At 43.3% G+C, this 23,146-nt stretch overlaps 1 protein-coding gene across 4 annotated transcripts in view; it reads right to left on the reverse strand.

The window, feature by feature from the left end:
* The window catches only part of LOC102216205 (syntaxin-binding protein 4), a 71,550-nt gene that overhangs the window by 29,333 nt on the left and 19,071 nt on the right, over positions 1 to 23,146 (reverse strand). Inside the window, exons 1-4 of one of the 4 annotated variants that reach the window (XM_005751164.2) lie at positions 15,577 to 15,768; positions 15,280 to 15,491; positions 7,215 to 7,288; positions 1,338 to 1,433 (exon numbers count right to left, since the gene is read on the reverse strand). In XM_005751164.2, coding sequence (XP_005751221.1) covers positions 1,338 to 1,433; positions 7,215 to 7,288; positions 15,280 to 15,326 — 217 coding nt within the window. In that variant the 5' untranslated portion in view covers positions 15,327 to 15,491; positions 15,577 to 15,768. Of the gene's footprint in view, positions 1 to 1,337; positions 1,434 to 7,214; positions 7,289 to 15,279; positions 15,492 to 15,576; positions 15,769 to 16,055; positions 16,077 to 16,875; positions 17,005 to 23,146 lie in introns of those variants that run through there. The other 3 variants (XM_005751165.2, XM_005751167.2, XM_005751166.2) reach the window with 3 other exon arrangements.

The raw sequence follows: 23,146 nt of genomic DNA on the forward strand, positions 1-23,146 counted from the left end.
TTAGTGGTTTGATCCGTGGCTCCACCACGCAGGCCAAATATCCTTGTACAGTAAATGAGAACAAGAAGACTGTAGAGAGTTCCACTGGGATTAAAGACCATCCGTTTGATGCTGAGGACTTTGATTCTGCACATTGTGTGCCGTAGTCTGAACCTGCTCATGGTAACATTTATCTGGCCACTTCAAAGACTGTGTTCACTGAGTTAGATGTCTGACAGACATGCTGAATGGTTATGATGGATTTTTTTCCCTCTAGTGACACCAAACATGCTGCGTACCTCAGCTTTAAACCAACATCAGACTCAGTTATGAGTTAAACAGCAACATCTTGCACATTTTAGTGTGAACTCACTTGAAATTGACATGAAAATCTTAGTGAGGAGTCGGGGATGTGAACTGTGAGCTCAGCTCTTCTAACTGGAGTTTAAATGTCAGACTGGTGGGTCAGGAAGAGACCAGCACTGCAACAATACAGCAAAACCCTTTGATCTGTATACCAGCAGCTGAAGAAGAATGTGGCCTAACTAAAGTCAAGCATATGTGGTGTTCTGGACAAGCTGTAAGAAACAAACAACAATTTTTACAGACACTTCTCTCTTTGCCCTATATCCATCATTCATGGTGCGATACACAAAAAGTAGGCCAAGACAATCTTGTGGTGTATATTATTCATGTTTTAATACTCACAGGAGATATGCTCCAAAAATACTTGTTCTCACTGCAAAGGTCTTCAGTCAGGCCACTGTCAACGTTCATTTCTATTCTTTGGCTTTTGGAGTCATTCACATGATCTTCATGAATGGGAAAAATTAGCACAAGGGCTCGCTAAATTTCTACATTATGTAGTAAAGGCACAAACAAAGGATTTGTGCATTTAAAATAACACCAGCACCGCTGCAGACTGCATGCTTGGTCTCAACCGACATGTTCAGGGTGTTGCTGTGAAATATCGGAGGAGACAATGGAAATGTCCACAAATAACTGCTGTACTGTTATGTGGCTTTTCTATAGGCCAAGCCAACTTGGTCTTCTTCACCTCTTTTGAACTTTCTGGGAAATATTCAGGAATTACCCACTCAGTAATACTGCTTCACATAGAGCCTATAAATGTTCAGTCATTCTCCAACAGAGATGTTGGAGAATGACTGAACATTTATAGTCCCACAAGTATTTTCTCTTTTTCTTATCGCCCCAATTCAGAGGCGGAAGTCGAAACTTTTACTGCCTTTGTTCTAGAAATATTATCTTCTGTGTTGGGGGTCAAAGTAACTAGTCTAAATTCAGACTGTGCTGTTCTAGCACAGTCTGACCAAAGGTTTCTGGATTTCAAGTCTTACCATCAGTTGAAGCAAGGCCACCTGGTAAAATCCGTTTGACGTAGACTCCAAACTCCTCTCCTGTTAGCTCCTTCACTCCACCTATCACTTTAATTCCTGTAGAGAGAGAGATAGAAAAAGAGTACTTTAATGGGTTTTCCAGTGTTTCTTTAATGATTTTTTGCTCTCCAGCCACTTTGTGCCTTGTAAAAAATGACTGTCATCTCAAGATGGCAGTGGAGTCACTGCCTGGAAACAATGCATCATAGGGAACACTCTGATTTCCAGGTTAATGACAGTCCTGCAAAAACCTGCTCAAGCACAACAGACAGAGGTTCATGTCTCCTGGCACACTGTTGTCAGATTTCTTCCATCTATGACCTGGTTACATTTCTTACAGCTCAAAGGGGTTCATTTGACTGACGGGCTTCCCTCTGCATTATTGTCTTTACCCTTGAGGTGACTGCTCTTATGATTTGGCATTATATAAATAAAACCTAATTGAATTTCTGAAACAAAACGAGCTGGTTGGACTGTGTGCATTTAGACTGTGTTTTCCTGTCTCTGAAACCTGTGCCACTGCAACCACTAAGCATAGAAGAAAGTCTTTATGACCAGATCAAGCTTTATGTAAAGCACTCTTACTTTAATGCACTTTCCCCCGTACACTAAATCACCACTCCACCACTATGTCACTGTTCCACACCATTTCCACAGTAAGAAGCAATTCAATTCCAAACAGAAGAAATGCCCCTGTGGGCCTGTGAGCTTGAGGGTCCTGCTCAGTATTTTACTGTTCCTAGGACAGCATCCTTCTGGACAGAGATCTCCAATGTTGTTCCTGGGATCTGCTGGAGCCACTTGCCTCGCTTGGGAGTCACTGCTCCAGTTACCACTGGAACCACTGTTAGCTTCACCTTCCACATTTTTTGAGTTCTTTTCTCAGCCGGTGGTACTTCTCCAGCTTCTTGTGTTCCTTCTTCCTGACATTGCTGGTATAGCTACTAGAGATGGACTGATCCGATATTACGTATCGGTATATCTCTAAAGCTACATCTATTACTGCGGCCATCTCTGGTTGTCCACCACTACTATGTCTGGTTCGTTTACCATCACCAGTTTGTCCATGTGTATCTAGAAGTCCCACAGGATCTTAGCTCAGTCATTCTTAACCGCCCTAGGGTGCGTCTCCTATTTTGACCTTAGGACTTCCAGGCTATACTCGGCACTGAGGTATTCACGCGGTCAGTTATAGTCAACTTCCTGATGTACTCGTGGATGTTTGTTGTCTCATCCTGGACTGTGGTTCTGACATTCAGTAGTCCCGGGCCTCCTTCCTTCCACTTAGCGTCTCAGGATGCTTGACTTGGGGTGAAGCCCTCCATCCCCGGTAAGGAGCTTCCTTGTCTTATTGTCAGTGGCTTCTATCTCCTCGTTTGGTCACCTTATTATCCCAGCAGGGTACCTGATCGCCAACAGGTTGTAGGTGTTGATCTTGTTCTGACCATTCAGCTGACTCCTCAGGACTTGCCTGACCCTCTGCAGGTACTTGGTGGTTGCAGCTTTCCTAGTCTTTCCCATTTGCCTGTGGGATCCCCAGGTACTTGTAGCTGTCCTCAGTGTCTACATGTTGCCTTCTGGTAGCATGGTCCCCTCTGACTACCTTCCTTCTCTTGTTACCATCAGGCTACACTTCTCCAGTTTAAATGATGGATGGTGACTTGTGCTATTGGGTTGAAGTTGGCCTCTAGTGTTGTACACCACATCCCCATTGAGTTTCTGATGAAGGCTTTTAGAGTCCCGTTGATCTTATATAGTTCTAGGATCCATGTGTAGAGCATCGAGTCATAGGCCTTCAGGTAATCAGTCTCGGGTGACTGCTATGTCTACCAGAAGCCAGTGTTTCTCCTCTGGTATTCTTGCTCATGTGTCAAGCCACGTGCCTGTTTATCTTAGCTGCTATGATGCCTGACAGGAGCTTCTATGTGGTACCGAGGCAGGTTATTGGCTGGTATTTGGATAGGACCAGTCCCTTCTGGGGATCCTTGGGGATCAGGACCTTCCGGCCTTCTGTTAGCCATTCTGGGTGCGTTTCATCCATTAGCAGCCTCATTGAGTGCAGTCAGCTTCTTCAGCCAGTAGGCGTGAATCATACTGATCAGATCAGCTGATTAGTCTCAGGTTGCATCCCTACCGGTTGCAGTAGGGATTGTCTATAGTGCTGCATTCAAGTGCTGCTTCTAGTAGACCTTCAGAGGGTAACTTATGTAATCTTTCTAACTGGCTACAGAGGATCCAGGTTTCCAGCTTCGGCATGATGCAAAGGAGCAAAACTCCAATATGGATAGAAAACAAATAATAATAATTGTAATAATCTTATCACTACCAATTAAATGTAAATAATTTAAGCAACAGTAACTATAACTGAATCAGTGGACAAAATGATTCCACGTTCATGTGTTTTATGCACACTTTACACACACAGCTTCTACAGCTCCAACAGCCCATCTGATTCCTGCACGTGGATCTTTCATCACTGCACTCCACAGAGAATATAGTAGAGTTAACGCTGAAATCAGGCCTTCTTTAGCTTAAGGCTTCCACTGGCCTGCTGGAGCCAACACAGAGTGTTACAACTAATTGGGTCTGGAGTGAAGGGCTCAAGTTAATTATCGCCTGGTGAAACAGTGGGGTTTTAAAGTTCCTTGTCTCAGTCCTCCCATCCTTTTATACTCTTCTCTGAGGAAAACAGTTTCTTGTTCTTTTAAGCCTCAAAGCAGTCTCCTCCCCTCATCTATCATCAGATAAGAAAAACATGCAGCTGGAGCAAATATGAAAGACTTGCATCCCTTGTTCTTATTCAGCTTTGCATTTACTTTCCGAATCATTACTTCCCATTCACAATGAGTCAAGGGCATATTTCTTACACAAGAACTGAATGTTCCAGATCTAAACAAAATGTGGGGTTATTCAGTGTGATTACAAAGGGTTCTTAAAATGGTTTCTTATTCCCCAGATAACACAAGAACGTGAAATATAAAATGTCTGTTGAGTAGGGAGAGTGATTTTTGAAAACCGTCTTCTTTAAAGCACAAGCTGCAGATACTGCCAACATGTCAACAAAATGAACTGTGACGGACACGATTTTCACTGCAAACACCGTCCCCTGCCCACAGGCTGATGCTGTGCTGCTTTCAGCTGCACTAACAGAGAGATTCAAAAGCTCTGTCCTCCATATGCGATTGTATGCTACAGTGTGTACAGCAGCCCTTCCCCCTGCTGAAAGCTACATGTGTACACTAAGGAAGCCTTAAGACTTTAATATATGTATCAGAACACTGTATTCACCTGCATGTGCTCAGGTTGGATGGGAATTAGTTGCTTTGCTTCTCACCTGCGTGCACATATTGATACACAGGTTGGCTTTTACGCATCTTCATTCTTCAGACTTTTTGGCTTTCCAGTAAGTCAAAAAACCTTTATGACGCTTACACATATGTATAAATACAGCACAACCAATTACTTAAAATCACTGTTATGCCAAAAGCATAACTGGATAGAAAATAAAACCCTCACAGTGGCCAGTTCATGACCGATGGTTATGGACTGGACTCCTCAAAGCCCGGACCTCAACATTATTGAAGCAGTGAGGGTCATCTTAAGAGAACATCCAATGAAGAGCTTTGACTATCCATCAAGAAGCCTGGAGAACCATTCCTGAGGAACACTTAAAGAAATGACAGAGTCAGAGTCATGCTCAGTCTGTCAGCTGCCTCAGAGAGTTCAGGCAGTGAAGAAGAATAAAGGTGTTCACACCAAATATTCACTTTCAAATTCTCAGTAAATCACTGGACCCATTTCTCATTTTCCTAGCCAAATATATATTGCATAACATACATGTACGCACTTTACAAAAGCATATAAAATGCACACAAATTGTGTGCATTTCTTTTATTTGTCAAAATAAATGAGAAAACAGAGCTGCCCTGTGTACTCTGACTCTCTGAATTCTGTTATTTAATATTTATTACTGCTTTAAATGTTACATTTCAAGAATAATTATAAACTGTATGTTCAGAACTTAAACATATTCAGTTTTATTTATATACTGCCAAATCACAAGTTGCCTCAGCAGTGCACACGTTCTTTATGCCATCAGCTTCTGCAAACGTTACTAAACATCAAATCATGTAAGACATCATCTTGGACATGTCAACAATAATAGAGTAATACAGTTCTGTTCTGAGGAGATTTACACAACCTCATGAATATATATGTGTGGACGTATAAATATGGACATAAATATATCTATATAAAGCAGTTTTGCTTCACTGTGATGTTTGGCAGCTTGACAGTAGTTGCATTCATGGACATGAGCTGTTTTTTCTTGCTTAGGCACAAGTTGCAGCAGCACAGTGATAGTGCATAGTAGATAGTGGAAGTGGAGGATAAAAACAACAGCAGCTCCTGTATTCTTAACCCCACTCAGTTAAGTCGGTTATGGCTTTGACCTACTTCCTCTGCTTGGCAAACACAGTGATCTGTAGCATGATACCTACTCTGCAAATCCCTTTAAAACGCAGACTAATATTATTTAATCTACTCATTATCATGCTCCATCACCAGTGGTTAGTGGAGGATGGTTGAATAAGGCTATGTAGATGATTCAGACTTGGTGTAAAGAACTGAATTCTGTTGGGTCCAAAATGTTGTTTTTTATTAAATCCATGGCTTCATCTCAGCTTGTATGTGTTTGGTCAACTATTGGGTATAAAGTGTCAGACCACTACGTCCTGTGAGGGGAACAGTTTCTCTCAGAACTCAGGTTATGTTGACACACCTGCAGAAAGCACGAGCTTTATTCACGAGGACAAGTTTTTGTCCGAGTGTGTGGCCGAGCCTGAAGTGGATGTCGTGCTTGGAGAAGCTTCTCCTCTGATAAACCTGCTACACAAGGGATGACAATGTTTTTCCGTTTGTCGTTCAGTTTCTACGCAGCTGACCTTCTTTCCTATGCATCTTTGCTGATTTGACGAAGGTCCTGTTGGGATAACCACATGTTTTAAGAACTTTCTATCCATGCGTGTTCCTTTTCTTTCTCTTCTCTCTGGTGTTGCAGGGTCCTGATTACTCCAAATCTGTGTTCCACAGGATGTTTGGAGTCAAAGAGTAGATACTAGTCTCTGTGTGTGGGCTTCAGTGTTGAGGTTTCCATCTTCCTCAATGCATACAGCACAGTCCAGAAATGGCAAACTATTATTCTTCTACTTCATGGGTTTTGATTTTGACCCAGATGTCATCCACATATCTGTGCCGGTCTTTAGGGGCTGTTCCTTTGAAAGAACCAAAAGCTTTACTTTCCACTTCCTCCTTATAAAGGCTGGCTGCAATGGCTGACACCGGGGAGCCCATGGCACATCCATATTTTGATGTACAAACCCTGGTTGCATGTGTTGGTGAGGCGGGGTGAAGCTGATTCTGTTTTCTATGGCACGGTCTTACTGTAGGTGTTGGTAAGTTTTTGTTTGCCATATGTGGAACTTCCAAAATCGTTCTTCTCCTTTAATGTCTTATGGAAACTGTGCTTTGTCCACAAACTAATGGATCACTAAAGTCAACGTCATTTCATGGACATTTTTTTAATTAAATATGTTACAGTACAGTACTGGCTACTTTTTAAGTAATCACTATTTGAATGCGGATCCTAAGTCAGACGTGAGCTGTGTAAGCAGTCAGACAAGTGCGAGTGAAAAAAATGAAAGAACTTAAGTTGAGCATCTTATTGAAGTTAAAGAGCCAGAGCAACATCTACAAGCAGCAACACATGTGACCTCTGCAAACACAAAGGAGAGTAGTCGAGTGTTGTTACTTGTGGGGACAGAAGTATAAAAGACTTACCTAGGCCATTCTCACAGTCTGTAAACTCCATGGAATGAACAGCCCGGTCAACTCCGTATGGACCCATTAGTGTCCTGTTAGAGGTCAGTGGATAAAAAGGAAGCAGGAAGCAGGGAAAGGAAAGAGAGTGAGGGAGAAAAAGATGACGAAATAGGAAAAAAAACCCAAATCTAACTATTTTTTTCACAGGCTGCACTGCTACACAATCAGAATCCATCCATCACATAGGAGAACTATAGTATTGGGAACTTAACCTCAGATAGCTTCTCCTGTCTAGGCCTGAGACTTTGTCACCACACACAAGGCAAGGAGTGTGTCTTCAGTGTGTGCTGCAGATACTTCGTTGTGAAAATGAGTCTTCTATTCATGGTACTGTCAAAAATCTTTCTCAAATTATGAACACAAAAGAATTCTTTCCTCACACTGCTGTTTGAAGACAAGACCAAATACAGCTGTGACAGTAGCAGAGGAAGCAGAAATGAGACAGCAGCATTGAGTAACTCCAAAGCATCTTGGTAAGATCTCACACAGTGAGCAATTCTCTGAGCGATAGGGCTGGCACACATGTTGTTCGTCTTATGCAATAATGCTGCACAAGAGGACTGCACACTGCAGCTTTCCCCTTTTCCCTCTTTACTAATCCTCATCTAACACTTGCAAAGCATCCCTTTGCTTCCCTCATTAGACACTGCTAAAGACAATGCAGAATACTGCAAATGAACAAACCATAAATGTCACTTTTTTGGTATCTGGAACGATGTCTTTTCAGCGCTTTATTTTAGTTTGCAGTTCCCTTCCTGTCTACACCCAAATGACAAAAAGGACTATCAATATTTTAGCTGCAGAGGGTTCGCCACTGCTGTCAGTAAAAACAATGAGGCTGAACTTCGAAAGAAACACTGGCTGATAACACAAAGATGCAACGTTCAGGATGGAGCTGGACATTTTAAAATCATCTGTTAATGATGGATATACAGTCTCACACTAGAACAGCGGGATTCACTGTTGATTTTTGTGGTTTGGATTCATTTTACTGCTTTGGGCTGTCTTTGATTAATGGTCATGACAATTTGCATATTAATGATGAAGAAACTGAGCTCACAGCCCGTTGTTCAGTGGTGCTAGTTTCAGTTTTTAGGCAAATGTACTGTTTATAAGGTTGGGGAAACCTGCACTTGGATGAGTGACGAAACGTTTCTCCTACTGAAAATGCTAATTTGTATTTGTATTCCTTGGACCAGAGAGCCGGTTTCCACTTTGCTACAGTCCATTTTAAATGAGCTTTGGTCCAGAGAATCACTGATCATGTTCACATATGGCTTCTTCTTTGCAGGGTGGAGCTTTAACCTGCATGTGTGGACAGCACAGGAAGTGTTCCTGAGCCCATGCATCATTTCCACCACACAATCGTGTCTGTTGTTAATGCAGTGCTGCTTGAAGGACCAAAGATCACACGAACAAATGAAAAAATGAAAAAGAAAAAAATAGTGAAACTGCACCACAGTTTGTTGGCAGTTTTTTCATCAGCCTCTCCACGACACTCTTTTCATACCGAGTTGTGTTACTTACTAGTTAACCTGATCAGCTGCTAAATGTTACTCCAGCTGTTTCTTTTGAGCACCACTTACTTTTCCAGGTTTTTGTTGCCCTGACCCAATTGTTTTGGAAGATGTTGATGCCATTTTCATGAAATACAGTCCTGAACAAAGTTTTAAGACCACTTGAAAAATGGCAAAAAATCCTATTTTGCATGTTTGGATCTTAACAAGGTACCAAGTCGAGCTTCAACATGCAACAAAAAGAAATGGGAGTGACACAAAACATTTTTTTGAGCATGCAAACAATGCTTAAACTGAAACAGGCTGTTTTACAGCTGATCAAAGTTTAGGACCACACCTCCAAAAAACCTGTAAACCCCCCAAAACAGAAATCAATGTTGCAAACATGAACTCAGTAATGAGTCGCTCCACAGTGATCGTTGATCACTTCAAAAATTCGTTGTGGCATGCTTGATGCAAGTGTTTCCATGAGGTGAGTGGGAACATTTCTCCAAGTGGTGAAGACGGCCGCATGAAGGCATCTACTGCCTGGATCTGTTGTCGGTTTTTGTAAACTTCCCATCCCCAAAGGTTCTCAGTTGGATTTGGATCAGGGGAACACGCAGGATGGTCCAACAGGGTGATGTTATTGTCCTAGAAGAAGTCTCTTGTCCTGCAGCATTGTGTACTGTTGTCATGATCCTGGGTCTGTTGACCCAGCGTTTTGAGTTTTAGTTTATGTAAGCCCGTCAGGTTTCCTAAGTTCATTTGTTATCATGCCTAGGTGTTTCTAGTTCTTATTATTTTCCCCTCGTGTTTCCAACTATGTTAAATCTCCCCTGCTCTTCATGCGCGGAGGCCCGGATCTCTGCCCCAGCATTCACTGCGCCCTGCGGGGTGCTGGAGCTACGTGGTTCAGACATGTGTCCCCCATCTTCTTTGGGGGGGCACAATTCACTCTTAGAGTTCAGAACATAACCCACATTGCCATTACTGTCCTCTTGACTTGGGACACGAAACTCAGGTGAATTGTGCTTATCGAGTACAGGAGTGAGAGCATCACTCAGAGGCTGCTTTGAATTGTTCTCCTCTGGTTTACCTAATAATTTGGTCTCACACAATTCATAACAAGTAGTAGAGTCACGAGATGAACGAGCTGAGGAACAGTCAGGTTGATCACTGGGTACAGACAGGGTGTCATTATTTAAGTCACAGCGCTCATGACCAGAGGTTATATCACCACCCTTCACACCAAACATGAGTTCGTGATCAATACTTTCATCGTTCAGCGGCAGCAAGTATTACGGGCGTATCGCGAGGACGAGCGCCGTTGGAAGCCCTGGCTCATCCCCGAGGAGGAGTTCTCGCCAACCGCCCCGCCTCGCACCTGCCGCCCGTAATACTTGCTGCCGCTCCTCCTCGCTGAAGTCAATAGCCGCTGGCATCTCCTTGATCCGCGTAGTGCAGTCAGGCGGTGGCGAGGATGCGGAAGCCGATGGAGCGTGAGCCGAGGGTGTGGCGGCGGTGAGCCTCACCGTACCGACTCTGACGGCTTCTGGCTCACGAGGCAGCGGGGAAACTGAGCTACCGCATGACTCTGGCGACGGCTCACGCACACAGGACCGCTGCAGTTGCGGGCGGAGTTGGAGAGAGGAGACGAGAAAGTCAATGACGAGGGGATGCAGCGCCTCCCATAACCAAGGGAATACGGACACGCATACCCCTACTTGGCGGGCTAACTCGTTCCGTTCCTCCTCTCTGGAACACCGCAACCACTTGCCGCATAGCGACTCCACTGTCCGGATGATCTCCCGTTCTTGTGTCGCTGGGTCGCGTCGTACAGCTAGAGGAAGAGTTCGGGAGGGAGCCGTGGCTCGCCCCTGATCGTGGTGAGCGCTCTTTCCGGGGAACACGCCTGGCTCTGGGGGGCCCTCGGAGCTGCCAGGGTCTGCCACCCCTCACCTCCCCAACAGCCAATGCTTCAGCCTCAGTGGCTCCCTCAAGGAAGAGGCGACATCCACGTCGCCGCAGCACCTTGCAGCAGCTGGAGGTTGGTGGAACTCTCGTTTCCTCTCGGACTCCGTTAATAATAGAGGTTAGTGACAATCTTTCGCCTCAAAGTCTTCCTGAGTTGCTGGAATGTGACTGTCATGAAGGGTTCGCAGATGCTCCAGAGATAAAGACAATTTCTACATGTGGTGGAGGAGCGATAGCTACCCATTGCTCCTCAACACCACCCATTCTCTTGCTAAACGATGAAAGTATTGATCACGAACTCATGTTTGGTGTGAAGGGTGGTGATATAACCTCTGGTCATGAGCGCTGTGACTTAAATAATGACACCCTGTCTGTACCCAGTGATCAACCTGACTGTTCCTCAGCTCGTTCATCTCGTGACTCTACTACTTGTTATGAATTGTGTGAGACCAAATTATTAGGTAAACCAGAGGAGAACAATTCAAAGCAGCCTCTGAGTGATGCTCTCACTCCTGTACTCGATAAGCACAATTCACCTGAGTTTCGTGTCCCAAGTCAAGAGGACAGTAATGGCAATGTGGGTTATGTTCTGAACTCTAAGAGTGAATTGTGCCCCCCCAAAGAAGATGGGGGACACATGTCTGAACCACGTAGCTCCAGCACCCCGCAGGGCGCAGTGAATGCTGGGGCAGAGATCCGGGCCTCCGCGCATGAAGAGCAGGGGAGATTTAACATAGTCGGAAACACGAGGGGAAAATAATAAGAACTAGAAACACCTAGGCATGATAACAAATGAACTTAGGAAACCTGACGGGCTTACATAAACTAAAACTCAAAACGCTGGGTCAACAGACCCAGGATCATGACAACTGTAGCATTGTCCTGTTGATAAACCCAGTGGTTACCACACAGACGAGGGCCCTCAGTCATGAGGGACGCTCTCTGCAACATCTGGACACAGCCAGCAGCTGTTTGACACCCCTGCACCTCCTGAAGCTCCACTGAAGGAAAAAGCACCCCAGGCCATTATGGTCCCCCCCTCCACTGTGGAGCGTAGAGAACACCTCGGGTGGGATCTGCTTGTCATGCTGGTAACGTTGGAAACCAACAGGACCATCAAGGTTAAATGTGTTCTCATCAGCGAATAAAACTTCCTTCCACCTTTCAATGTCCCATGTTTGGCGCTCAAAGTCCAAACAGTCAGTTCTGTGGCGTCCAAGGACACGAGGCCTTTGAAGACCTTTCTTGTTTTGGAAGCCCTTCAGTCTGAGATGCCGTCTGATGGTTATGGGGCTGCAGTCGGCACCAGTAATGGCCTTAAATTGGGTCGAGGATCTTCCAGTGTCTTGACAGACAGGATCCTTCGGCTCTGTGCTGGTGAAGTTGTTTTGGGTCTTCCACTTGACTATTTTGTTCCATAACCCTCAGGATCATTTAAGAAATTCCAAATGACTGTCTTACTGCGTCCCCACCTCAGCAGCGATGCCGCGCTGTGAGAGACCCTGCTCATGCAGTTCAACAACCCGACCACGTTCAAAAGGGAACGTTTTTTGCCTTTGCCATCAGAACGTTATGACAGTGAGACTACCTGACAGAAAATGATGAATCCACATTTTAACACAGATTTGGCCTTAAGGCATGTGGACCTAAACTTTGGATCAGCTGTGAAACAGCCTGTTTCACTTTAAGTGTTGTTTTCAATAAATTGCATGATCCAAAAATGTTTTGTGTCACTCCCATTCCTTCTTGTTGCATGTTGAAGCTCTACTTGGAACCTTGTTAAGATCCAAACATGCAAAATAGGATTTTTTGCCGATTTTCAAGTGGTCTTAAAGTTCTGCTCAGGACTGCAGTAAAATGTTTCAGTTGAAACATTTGATGCTTTCTCTATGTTCTATTCTGAATAAAATGTTTTTACACCACATCCCAACTTTTTTGGAATTGTGGTTGTACAAAGGTCACATTGGCCAGGAGTTGGAAAGCAGCCATGATGGTTCACGTTACATCTCCACATATATTTTAGAACGCAGCTGGTAAAATCCACAAAGAGCATTAAACCTCAGCACCAGCACGGTCAGCTGATTAGTCATTTCCTGCCACTGAACAGCTACAAAGGTTCCCCCCTTTCCCCAGTCCCAGTTTAACCCTCAGGTCTACAGGTGTACGGCAAGCTGAGTAATTGTCCTAAAAAAATTGAGTGCACTGAGTTATATCACATTCAGACCAATATAGTGGCAAAAGCTAAACCCATAGGCATAACCACAGACAACATAAAAGATGGATGAGGCCAATGTGAAATCACCGACTGCTTGTTTCCAACCTGGATATGGCAGTGAGGGGTGGATCCAGCTATGAAACCACCCGCTCATTGGTTAATGCCTTGTGTGTTTCCAGAGGTGACAGCAGATTACCCATGTAACACTATAGGACATACAGTTTTTATGCAACTATAGCTGTTAACCCCTGCTGGCCTTTTGAAAAGAAAGGTATGATGGCGCCTGTGTTTGGCTCTGCCGCTGCCGGGTGCAGTTTGTCGCGCTCTGCTACTTTGTGTTATTTTTTTCTGCTCTGCTGTTCTCACTTAGTTTTAACGATGTATTGGCTGCCTTGGTGTATGATCGTCTGGCTTTGCTATCCATCCAATCCTCTATGGTGCCTCACAATGTCTCTTCGTCCTCCGCCGGTATTTTCCACCCGCCTCCATCAGCTGGAGCCTCGCTAGGCACTTTCGGCGGTTCCTCTAGACCACGGAGAAGGAGAGGGAGAAAAGGAGCTGTTTGGGTAAAGCTCAGGCTTTACTGGCGGCGGGGTTTGGCTGGTAAGAAACGCCAAGCGGACCTTGTCTCCTGTGCTCGGAGAAGCTACATGGAGGGGACTTGTCTTCCACTTCCCTGTCTGAGGAGGGTTTATCCAGACTCTTCTGCCGTCTGGCCCTTTATTCCCTCGGTGAGTGGATTCTACGAGCGTGATGGCTCAAACGTAGATACTCAAAAGTATCTACGTCCTGTAACTCGAGCCCCTGCAAATACTGAGGCTTCTACCTCACTGAATATGGCGCTTTTAAATGCTCGATCTCTGTCTATTAAATGCCAAAAATGAGCTCACTCCACAGAAACAGCCCTTCTTAGGGTCTCAAATGACATTTTGATGAGTAATGATGCAGGAAAATACTCTGTCCTACTTAGTTTGGACCTCACATCAGCTTTTGACAGTGTTGACTACCACATCCTCCTTGAAAGGCTTCAACACTGGGTTGGTGTATCTGGAACTGCCTTAGAGTGGTTCTCCTCATATCTACATCAACCATCCTTTTCTGTGATGGTCTCCGGTTTTAGGTCATCCTAAATTCACATGTGACACCATTGCTATCTCAGCTTCACTGGCTTCCTGTGGAATTTAGAGTCCATTTTAAGTTCCTGGTCTTGACATTCGGAGCCTTGCATGGACTGGCACCAGTCTACATCTCTGATCTGCTACAGCCATATGTCCCTAGCAGGTCCCTGAGGTAATCTGATCAGGGCTTACTTGCTATAAAAAAGACTAAGATGAGAACTAATGGTGACAGAGCTTTTGCCACTGTGGCCCCGAGACTGTGGAACTCTCTCCCCCAAACATTAAGAACTGTGGACTCAGTCGTTGTTTTTAAAAAAAAACAACTCAAAACTCACCTTTTTAACTGCTTTTGATTCATTTTTGCCTGTTTTATATTGTTTTACCTTTTATTATTTGTTATCTTATGTGCAGCACTTTGTGACTCTGTCTAGAAAGGTGCTGTTTAAACAACATTTTATTTATTTGTTTATAAGGTTCATACAGTCTATGGGCATGACCGGAGTCACGAATACACTCGCTGAAGCTTGGTGCCATTCAAAAAACTCAGTGGTTGTGTTGTTAGACACACATGGATGAAGTATCACTTGTGGCATGAGAAACATATTGTAAACATAACTGAAGCAGCTCCACACTGCCGACTGCATCATTCACCCTATCGGATAAAATGTCGATGAGACAAGCTTCCAAACGTCTGTCAGTAAATGTTCCAACTTTGGTAAAACACGGACCACCAAATCGGCAACATTTACAAAATCAATGAGCCACACAGTAAAAGCACAGACTGAACATTAAATGTCCACAATGGAACCCGCTAATGAGAGCCGATAAAGTGCCTCATAGAGGCTCTTTTCAAAGGAAACTTGGGACGCACTTGGTCTCTGATGTGGAGCTCATCCGTTTGTAGCGCATGCAAGAAAGATCACTGCATCATTTCACGCGGAAAACTAGAACATATCGATAAGCCTGAGAGAAGAGCACGAAGCACAGCTCCGTGTGAGACACGAAGCAGATCCACGCGCCTGTGTTACAGACGGACAGTCAGCGTCACGGTTACCAGAAAAAGCCCGAGAAGACACGCGGTGTGTTTGGTTTCCACGGGACAGAGTTATGGTTAGTAAACGCATCTCCGTGTTTCCAGAGTTCAGCTGTCAGCATCGTGTCACCGCTGCTGTCACACAGACTAACCTCTACCTGCACACGCAGCCGCTCGCCTTTACCTGCTGATGATCACCGCTCCTTTGTACATGACTGAAAACGTTGGCATGTTGACATGGAGCCCGGTTCTCCGGTGAGACAGGCGGAGGCTCGGTCGCAGCGTTCAGCCTTCAGCCAGCAGCCACATGATGGTGCACAGGCACTAATTCCAGCGAAGCAGCCTGTGCGCTCCAAACATCTCCACCTTCAGCCACACGGTTAATCTCTTACATAACTAAAGTCGGCGGAAAATGAAAAAAAAAACCCTCTGAGGCTGGAAATGATTCGGTGGTTTGTTTCGCACACATTTCTCACCCTACCTGTCATTTTCTCTTGCTGTGGCTGTGCAGCGGCTTTATTTGTTGCTGGGAACAGCTCCATTCAACGGAATCTGCCTTTCCCCTCTCTCTGGATGTTTGTGCTACTTTGATGGTAACGTGTTTAATTTTGTTTGGCCTCGTTACGCGTGAACATGCGTCTTTCCATAGATTCTACCCACACTTCCATTTGTATCAACCACAGCTTCTTTTAAGACGATATTGGTCACTGCGCTAACAAGTTCTTGTTGAGCCAGAGAGGAGGGGCTTACGAGCCTTTAAACACATTAATGCACAAGTGCCCTGCTCTCCATTTAGAAACTGCAATTTAATCCCCAGATGACATCCATTACTCTGCCTTCATCTTTAGCATTCAGACCGTCTATGCTGTCATCTTCACTACTCAAACAACGATTCTTCATTTTGGCTTTATTTTGATCAGCTAATGTTACAAAAATGCGAGAAAGAAAAAGAAAAGTTACCACAGTGCTGTCTCAGCTCAGTGCTGCTAGGAAGCTTTTTTGTTAGAGACAGCCTCATCCATGATCCCTAAAATGAATTTAATGCAAAGACAAAATCAATCAATCAAATGGAGGCAACAGCGCTTAAAGATACAACACTGGTGACTGTAACTGAGCTGTTTCTTGTGTGTTTCCACCCAGCAACATGACTGTGCCCCTCCCACCGGACACAGGTAAAACCTGCTGAACCTGCCTGTGTTTGAATTCACTGTTACACTACATTCATAAATGGGGGAGCGCTCCAGTGTACACTCTGTAGCTTCTTTTTGATTCAGTTTGGTGCGTAACTTTTCTAGATTTGAGGTGTAATTTTCTATCAGTAAAAGATCCTCACTGGCAGGTACAGCACAAGTGGAGGTTTGAATAGAAAGAATACACTAAGTATATTTTTTAAGGTTCTTGCTTCTAGAATTTCCTGACATTGTTATTACATGTAGATCCTTACAGTGTCATTTGCAAATTGCCCAAAGGCACGTAATAATTAGAAAATACATAAACATTTTTCTCATATGGTAATTTTAGTTGCTGAAAGTTACCCCCCTACACGAATAAAGAAATGCATGGTGACTGGTCAGTAATTACACCATTATTTGTGTGCTGTATTATAAAGTGCTGCCCCCAAATAAACTTTCTGAGTGACACGGGCGTGAGGCTGCAGGAGGTCTTTGACACAAACAATAAATAACAGTAAAATTCATAGGAACATTTCCTGGAGCACCGGGTGCTGAGATATTCATCTTCAGCCTGAGACACTGAAACAGCTGAAAACCTGAAAACCTACCTGGCAAATCCTAGAGGCACTTTGAGTCTTTGAAGCATGTCTGTGCTGTGGTGCAAAAGCCTGGACGTTAGCTTGTGGTTGTTAACATATGCTCTGCATATTTCCAATCACGATGCTCCGCAGCTGCCAGCAGATATGGAGAGTACCAATTGATGAAGTGATGATAAGCTTATGCACACAAATCCATACAGCACAAGCACGTGCTAAATATAGGCCTCTGTAAGAAGGCTGTTCAAATACTCCAGGCACAGATCAGACTGTATGACACACACGGAGTTGCTTACAGCTCGGTGGGGTTTCCTTGCTCTTGTCTGCTTTGCTTCAGTCTGTATTACTTCACACTAAAGCTGCCCTGATTATCTTTACATATTTTCTCCTTCATTCCTGCTTCTTTACATTTTCTTCTTAACTCTTTGAGTTCTAGCTACTGTGCATACTAACGTTTATTAGTTCTTAACTTCACATCTGTCTCTGAGCTTCTTCCATCTTCTGTTTTTGCATTTAGCTTTACTTCCTGCCTGTGACTGTGTTGATTGTGTGCACCTGTGTCTAACCACCATTAGCATTCACTTTATGTGTATAGTCCTGTATTTGCCTCAGTGTGTTTCATATACAACCTGCATGTCCCTGGAAAGTACATTTAAACTTTTAGTCTGTACAACATAGATTGTTTTGAGCGGAGTTTTGTCCATGTTAGCATCAACACAGCCCGGGTCCATGTTTATATCTGTAATTCTGATCAGAAATTGATTAAAAACAAAACAAAAACAACAGATAAACAAAAGACACCCAGATTTGTTCAGCAAAAATAACACATTGATGTTTGAAGCATAAACCCTATCACTGATGTTACCATTACCAGCACTAAGCTGCTATGTTAGCTTAATGTCCCCATTGTGATTCAGATGTCACTGATGGGGTAAAAAGCCAAGCTATGAACTACAGTTTCACATCCAGGTCCATGTTTGAGGCTTGGCTGTGCGGAGATCCCATATCGCCTGCATGGGTTCATTAGACACAGTAAATAGCTGTGCTCAGTGGGGCAAACAGGAGCCCAGAGAGAACCAGCATGGCAAGTTTGACAAATGAACCCAGGTCTGTAACTTAGAAACAGTTATCCTTATTACTGGTGCAGTATGGGGACTTCTCTGTGCAGGTGACTAAGATTTAAACCAGTCAGCTGATATTAGGGTGTGTTATAGTACAAGGTTCTGTCTGTCTATGAACAAAATGCCATAAACAAGCTAAATTTAAAACCAGCTGTCGAGCAGATTAATCTGGCGTGGATCCACATCATATTCTTTAAAAGGACAGCAGTGTGGTATCGACCCTGACGCTCTCTGAATCCTGTTCAGACTACACGCTGGATTCATGAATTCAGTCCGTGCCGGTAAATCCAACTTTTAAGCTTTTAAAAAACTGATCCGAGCCCAGTCTGACTATCACATGGACTCGCATGTGATTACACATTTAGGTTTACAAGACCTGGTTAAAGATATTGTTATTAAAACAAAAAGGAACATTTCTGTTCAATCTATCAGTTTTTCAGTTCAATAAAATAAACCATTATTACAGTGACAGCGGAGATACAGTAAAAACAGTTCAAAACTGTTAAAGCAGTGAGTTGTCTAAAGCCAGGACAAGGTTTGTGATGTTTTCCAGTTGTTGGGATTAAAGAAGCTGGAGTCTTTCCAGGCCCTTACCAAACCCTGAGGTCTTGTACTGACTCCAGAGACAGGCTTTGGGAGCACAGATGTAAGCTTGGCTAATGCTTGACTGCAGTCGTAGCCAACCTGAGATTTGTCTCCAAATGTGAAGCATCTCATCCTTTAGAGCCTGCACCAGACAAGGCTTCACAGTCCCAGACACTTTCCACAAAACACAAAGAGACACGGTCCTATCCCAGTGAGCAAAGTGGAAATTGATTTAAGCAGCTGATTAAAGTAACAGGCTCTCATCACTAACTCCCCTTTCCACGCTGCACACAATGTAAACCAGCGTTTCCCAACCACTGTGAGAAATGATCAGGTGTGCCGTGGAACATTATTAGTACTGGCCAACCTGATTGGTGCTCTAAGCGACGGCGTGAGTAACGGGCAGAACAATGACGTTCTCTTCCACTAGAGGGCAGTACAACCACCTGCTCTAATAAATGTGTTGCCAACTGGCAGTAAAAACAGAAGAAGACGAAGAAGAACTTAAATAACAGTCATGGTGTGAGACGATGTTTAAAAAGAAAGTGTTCAGTCTGACCTGGTCCTGGAGAAAACTCGACCCAGATGAAGGCCCTAGCATGAGTAGTGGTCAGAAGGAAGCAACAAAGGTATACTGGGACAAACCGAGCCAGTTCTGCTATATTTGGTGGAAGAATGATCCGTATGGTTTTTGACATGTCTGTTTGGTGGAGTGCTGTGAGATTTTTCTAATGTGAAATATGAACCGTGCCTCTAAAGCCTGGGAAACACTGGTGTAAACACACTGCATGCTTCACTAAAACATCCCATTAGATGCAAAGCTGCACATCTGAGTCATAAAAGAGCTGGGACATCACTGCACTTCTTGTTGCTTCTCACATTGTTTGTTTGGTTTCTTTTTTGCCTGGGAGCATGAGCAGCTGAGTGTGTCAGCGATGTGCGCTCTCCTTTGTTTATACATACGCACACACTGTTGTGTCTCTTTGTGTCGTCGTTTCCCAACAAATGAACACAATGTGAGTCTACAGAAAAGAAATGATTTTATTTTGTGTTAATTCTCTAATGTCTTTGGTTCCATCGTGTTTGTGTTCTTCTGTAACACCAGAATTAAGCTTTTACTTTATTATGTATGTCTCTTTATAATGCTGTGTAATGTTGCAGCACACATAAAATAGTATGTAAAGCCCACGTCCCCACATCTCTCCCAGGAGTAACAAGGAACCTTTAAGCTTGACAGAAGTAGTTATTTGAATTCTATTTTTCATCACATGTATCTGTTTAAAGTGAGATAAGACATCACATAGCCTGTTCAGCTGTGTGCAGTTCAGCTTTGTCAGTCACTTCCTGTCTTACTTTATTGTCTGGTGTTTTATTTCCTGTCTGTCATCGTCCTGACTGACTTCAGCTCCGAGGTTCCCCAGGTATCTCCACTTCCCTTCTTACCTCCTGTGTATCTAAAGTCACTTTAGTGTCTGTGTTCATTATCCCGACTCATGGCTGCTTTGCATAAGCTGTGGCACTTTGGATTCTATTTTTTGCCTTTGAATTTCTGAATTCCACCTTAAAGGTTGTTTTGTCATTGAAATAATAGCTGCAGGACAGAATAAAGGATGCAAGACAACAGCAGCTCAACCCTGATAACTTACTGTAGCTCATTGTACCAGTGAAAGGAAGAGAAAAAATCATGGATGACCGAGGCCTTACATGGGACTAATCATCAGCACACGGAGGAAGTTGCATTGTTGTGTAGTTAGAGGAGAGGAGGCTCCAAATCCAGGACATGAGGCCACGATGAGTAAAGAGCTTTAACCTGGCAGAAGCACAATCTAAAATGAAACAAAAGCCCAGCGTACAAACAGAGGAACTTCTAACTAACACACAAAGTACGAGAGAGCAGTGGTGGGACCAAGTCATTGTTTTGCAAGTCTCAAGTAAGTCTTAAGTCTTTATCCTCAAGTCAGAGTCGAGTCTCAAGTCACTGGTGTAAAAGTCCGAGTAAAGTCACAAGTCTGAAACTTTGAACTTCAAGTCCTTTCGAGTCTTTAAAAAAAAAAAAAGCATGTTGCAGTTATGCTAAATGTAAATATTGGACCATGTGATTTTTAAATCTCTGTTTTTCTCAACACATGACGAAATACTGAACTTAGAAAATATACACAAATTGTGAAATTGCACCTCTATGAGATGCAGCTCAATTAAACTTAGTTTCAAGAATAATTTTCACCCACAATTCTGAGATAAGCTGCATGTTATTCTTGGATGCGCCCGGCTTTAAAATAGCAGGACAACACACACATTAAAGTTAGCTGACATCACAAAGTTAGATGAAGTCATGATCTCATCGTAGCCAAAGAGAACCTACCGTTCTTTATGCAACTTCAACTGTCGGACAAAGTTGGAAGTTGTTCCATCTCTGTCTGTGATTCTCTTCTTGCATGTTTTGCATATTGCATTTCGTTTTGTTTTTGTTGACTACTTCATAGTTTATGTACCTGAAAAAAATAACTCTTTGCAGCATTTGAGTGGTTTTTTTTTCTTCTTAAAAAAAAAAACTGGTTAATTTGATTGGCTGTGCTACAGCTCACGCACACATACGTACGGAGTGCGTTTGAATAAATGAATGACTGAACTGAATTAATGGTGCACACTTTCTATATCAAGTCAACTTCACTGGGAAATGACTTGCCTGCTCTGGACTCTTACATTTCCTCTCATATCCATCTTTCATTAGTTTGTTTTTGTTTTGTTTTTTTTGCATATTTCTCAAATGGCAAAGCAATGTTTTGGGTAATCCACCTAAATGAGACTTGTTCACTTTCATCAGCAGCTGAATTGCATAACACATGGAATCCTGCATGTTTTAATCTAATACCGAGAGCAGCTTAGCAGTTCTTCAAAGCATCTTCCAAAGATGCTTTGAAGAACTTCAGGGTTCTTTGAGCCACTGGACTAAAAGCAGCAGGCTGCGAATGGCTTTTGTCTGTTTGGTGAGTTTAATGTTGAGATTCTGGTTTGTTTTTTTTATTACATTATTAGAAAAAACCTGTTAAAAGCAAACTTTTATACCTTTGATTCATAATGTTTGCACTTTTGGCATGTCAGCATTCTTTTGTCTTCCATTAAAGAGTCTGTCTGTTAACTGCTGGTGAGTTGAAGTATTAAAAGAGATTCATGCATGTAAACGAGGTCCAAAAGTGCCTATATTGTTCTTGGAGGAACTTTTCGAAGAACTGGAAGTGTCTCCCTTGTTATGTACAGCAATCAAGAATGGTGATAACTGTTATAAATGTACATGTCCTCCTGAGATGAGCCTGACCACAGCAGAAACGCTGTGAACACTCACAAGGAAAAGAGCCAGACTGCAAACAGACAAAGGTGAAACAGTGTTTGAGTAAAGAAAACTGGAACTCTAGACAGAGACCATCACAAACAAACTGAAAATGAAAACATGAGCTTCTATAAAAAGACGAAAATCCAGCACTTTGTCCACCAAAAAGTTTGGCCCTCAGTCCTGAAAGCTAAAACATCTGACAATAGAAAAGTGAATTCAAAGAGAATCCACTTTGACAATACATCTCTAGCATAGATGCCTATGTTGATACCCATGCAACATTACATGTGACAGTTCTGTTCTGTGCAGCCACACAAACAGTTTCATCTTCTTTTGCCATGGCAACGACCATTTGCCTTGGAACTTTAATCACTAAATCCCCACAGTGGGTCATTATCAGATTAGGAGATTATCCAATCCACACTGAGAAATCAAACAGGCTGGACCCAATCACTGGGAGACATACGCACCCGTGCTCCACCACACATATTTGTACATCTTTTGTTATCATGATGGCATGTGCATCTGTGCATGTGTGTTTATGTGTATAAGAGACAGAGTGAGAGAGACAGCACGAGTGTAAGTAACAGAAAGAGACAAGGAAAACTAAAAGGATGGTTGATCCTTGTCAAGTATTTCCAGTTACAAGGCTGCCCCCTACAGAAAGGGAGCTGCACTGCATTTTCTGGAAGATCAAAGTGTGGGAGGATACCATTACTGATGTATATGTTTGTGCAGTTGAGTGGCGTGCATGCCCGCTGTCACAACACCTACAACGTGGCCCTAAGAGAACCTTGAGGCATTTCACCAAGCAGCTCTCAGTGACTCTTTCTGCGATATTCATCCACATATTGTTTAAAAGTAAACACACTGTGTAGGCCAAACTACGTGTGGGGGACGTGTTATTAATGCTCATTAAATATGGTGATATCTGGTACGCTATCTCAATGTGTGGCAGGGGACAAGAGATAAAAACGTTTCCAGTCCCACATAAAGTGGGACACACACCATGTGTATACTGCACCTGCACACGTTTCCACAACAGCAACATGAAGACATGCTGGTTTTCCATTATATATAGCCATCAGTCAACAGGAGCATACGGCTGATAGAAGAAACATATTCAATTCCAGTGTTGGTCAAGTTACTTGAAAAAAGTAATCAGTAACTAATTACTGATTACTTCCCCCAAAAAGTAATCCCGTTACTTTACTGATTACTTATTTTCAAAAGTAATTAATTACTT

Source organism: Pundamilia nyererei, unplaced genomic scaffold, assembly GCF_000239375.1.
Source record: "Pundamilia nyererei isolate P.nyererei 1_Seehausen unplaced genomic scaffold, PunNye1.0 scaffold00302, whole genome shotgun sequence".
Lineage (NCBI taxonomy): Eukaryota > Metazoa > Chordata > Actinopteri > Cichliformes > Cichlidae > Pundamilia > Pundamilia nyererei.